This window comes from Aspergillus terreus, genomic scaffold (assembly GCF_000149615.1).
Source record: "Aspergillus terreus NIH2624 scaffold_6 genomic scaffold, whole genome shotgun sequence".
Taxonomy (NCBI): domain Eukaryota; kingdom Fungi; phylum Ascomycota; class Eurotiomycetes; order Eurotiales; family Aspergillaceae; genus Aspergillus; species Aspergillus terreus.
This window is the reverse complement of record NT_165929.1, coordinates 656,327-658,663: the sequence shown is the minus strand read 5'-3', so window position 1 is coordinate 658,663 and position 2,337 is coordinate 656,327. Positions and strand designations below refer to the sequence as shown.

General features: G+C 57.0%; 1 protein-coding gene across 1 annotated transcript; it reads right to left on the bottom strand.

Annotated features, from left to right (window-relative positions):
• Positions 1-105: 105 nt before the first annotated feature.
• Positions 106-2,184, bottom strand: ATEG_04481 (Zn(II)2Cys6 transcription factor; the record flags this gene model as incomplete). The annotated part of the gene is made up of 3 exons (XM_001213659.1): positions 106-1,295; positions 1,363-1,451; positions 1,508-2,184. 3 exons carry the CDS (start codon positions 2,182-2,184, stop codon positions 106-108), a joined length of 1,956 nt encoding a protein of 651 aa, XP_001213659.1.
• Positions 2,185-2,337: the final 153 nt, after the last annotated feature.

Sequence of the window (2,337 nt, the reverse complement as noted above, 5' to 3'; positions counted from 1 at the left end):
TCACATAACGCCATAAGCGCACATCTTATCAGACGGCAGCTGCGCCTATGAGATATCTTCCGATCATCTCACAGGTAAATGCAAGGTACCAGTTACCACAGTCGTTCACGTAATGAGGAAATCCATGTTCATGTCTTTGATGATCTTCTCCCAATCCCAACTATCTTCCGTTTTGGTGTCCATCACCTCCCAGACCTTTTGGACCACCTTGAAAGCCGGTTCGATATTGCGCAGGTTGGAGTAGGACTTGAGTGACTCAAATCCTTTCTGGATTCGCTCGCGCTGACGGGGGAGGAATGCCGAGCATCCCAGCAAGAACAGCGGCATCAAGACAATACTATACGCACCCGCGTCCTGCGGGAGCTGATCCAGGTACGATAGCCCATCGTCGACCACCTGGGCGATCTTGTCGCTAGGTCGGGACGGCCGGATCGTGCGGTATAGATATACCCAGGTGGATTGTCGGTAGAGTTGGGCCAGGTACCAGTTGGGGGTGTTGGCGGCGTGCGACGTTTCCCATACCCGAATGGCCGAGTCGATGGACACTGCCTCGCTCAGGATCTGATAATCCACAGCCGGCTCGTATCCCTCACTGTGTCGCTGGCGGATGCGATCCCGCAGACGAGTCACCTCCGAGATGTAGTTGAACAAACCGTCAAACACACCCAGGAACATTCCAGCCTGTGCATGAGGGACAAAATCCGGCAGCCGCAAGTCGCCGTTGAGATGGGCCGGACGTCGATCCAAAGAGGTAATCGAATTCGAGACGTCGTGATATTGGAAGAACTCCACGATGAACTGGCGGAACTTTTCATTTCGTGGCTTTTGGGTCACCAACAAATACCTCGCCGCATCCATGTGTGGCCGGTACTCGCCGTTTGTCTCCCCTTCGCAGATCGTATTCAAACTGAGAGCAATAGTTGAAGCGATAATGGGATCCTCCACCAGAAGTTCGGGCTCCTCGCCCGGCTTGCTCGATTTCTTGGTGATGTTATCCTTGAGGTCGCAGATGGCGCGGTGAAAGTGATGGTACTTTCGCTCCTTCAGACGTGGCTCGGGGTCGAGGCCGGACAAATGTGACCCGGAGAGGCACATGAGCGAATGCATCAGGCCGCGGTGTTGGGTAGCCATCGGGAGGAGGATTTCCTTGAATGGATTGGAGTCATCGTTGATTAATGTTAGAACCCGACTGAAGCCGTATACGAAATGGTCGAGGAAGCGTCGATCGATGTCGGTCTCGATACCGTCGATGAGGAGCGGAAGAGTGCGGGAGATGATGGATTGGTTTCGAGCGGCTGCACGAGTCAAGGCATTAACACTGCGTCCCACATATCAGTCACACAGGGTCACGGGGTCACCTACCATCCTCCAGCTTCTGCTTTCCGCTCTTCCAGATTTCCTTCGGAGGGTACCCTTCACACACGACGGCATTCTTCTGACAGTTTAAACACCTACGAACGAGTCAGTCAATGCCTTCCGTTGCACACGGTAGGGGAGGGAAGTTTACGCTGGCTTGGTCTCGTCGCATTTCTTCTTCCGTCGGCGGCACGTAATACACCCCGTCTTGGACCGACCCTTTGTGATTTTGGCTTGACCGCCAGGAACCGGGAGAGGGTGTTTGCGTGGCCGTCCACGTTTCCGTGGAACGTTGACGGGAGCAGCCGTGGCATCCCGCTGGGCAGAGTCCGCACTGGCCATCGGCGTCTCCACACCCAAGGGTTTGATACTCTGCAAATCCTCCGCGTCGTCGACCTCTTCCACCTTGGGGGTGACGTCGCCCATGGCGAAGTCCGGATCGTGCGCAGCGATCATGTTGAAGCCAAAGGCCTTGGATGCGACCAGCGAGGTGGCGGAGAAGGGCGCTTCGGGCAGGGGATGGGAGGCGTCGTGGATTTTGACGTCGACGTCGGCGGCGGGGGAGCCGTCGCAAGTGCCGTCGCCTTCCCAAGACTCGGGGGAGTCGTTGGAGTTCTCATCGGTGCTGATGCTGCCACGGTGGGAGAGGGAGGCGTCGTCGGTCAACGGGAAGTCGGCGAAAGCGGGGGGCATGTCGGACAAACTGCCCGCGCGGGTGGAGTTGCGGCGGTCCGAGACCTGGTTGGGAGCGACAACATGGTGGCCGTGACGAGTGGCACTGTCGATGTCCGAGGACGACGGGAGGGCGAAGGCAGAGGTTTGTTGCATGGACAACATCGAACGGGCATCCACCTCGGAAGAAGGCCGAGGCAGGCTGTGGAAGACAGCGACGGATGATATCGGGGGGTGGTGGTGGATGGGGTTGGCGGGGTATGAGGGAGGTTGATATAGGATGGTGAGAGGATGTACTTTTGCGACAGA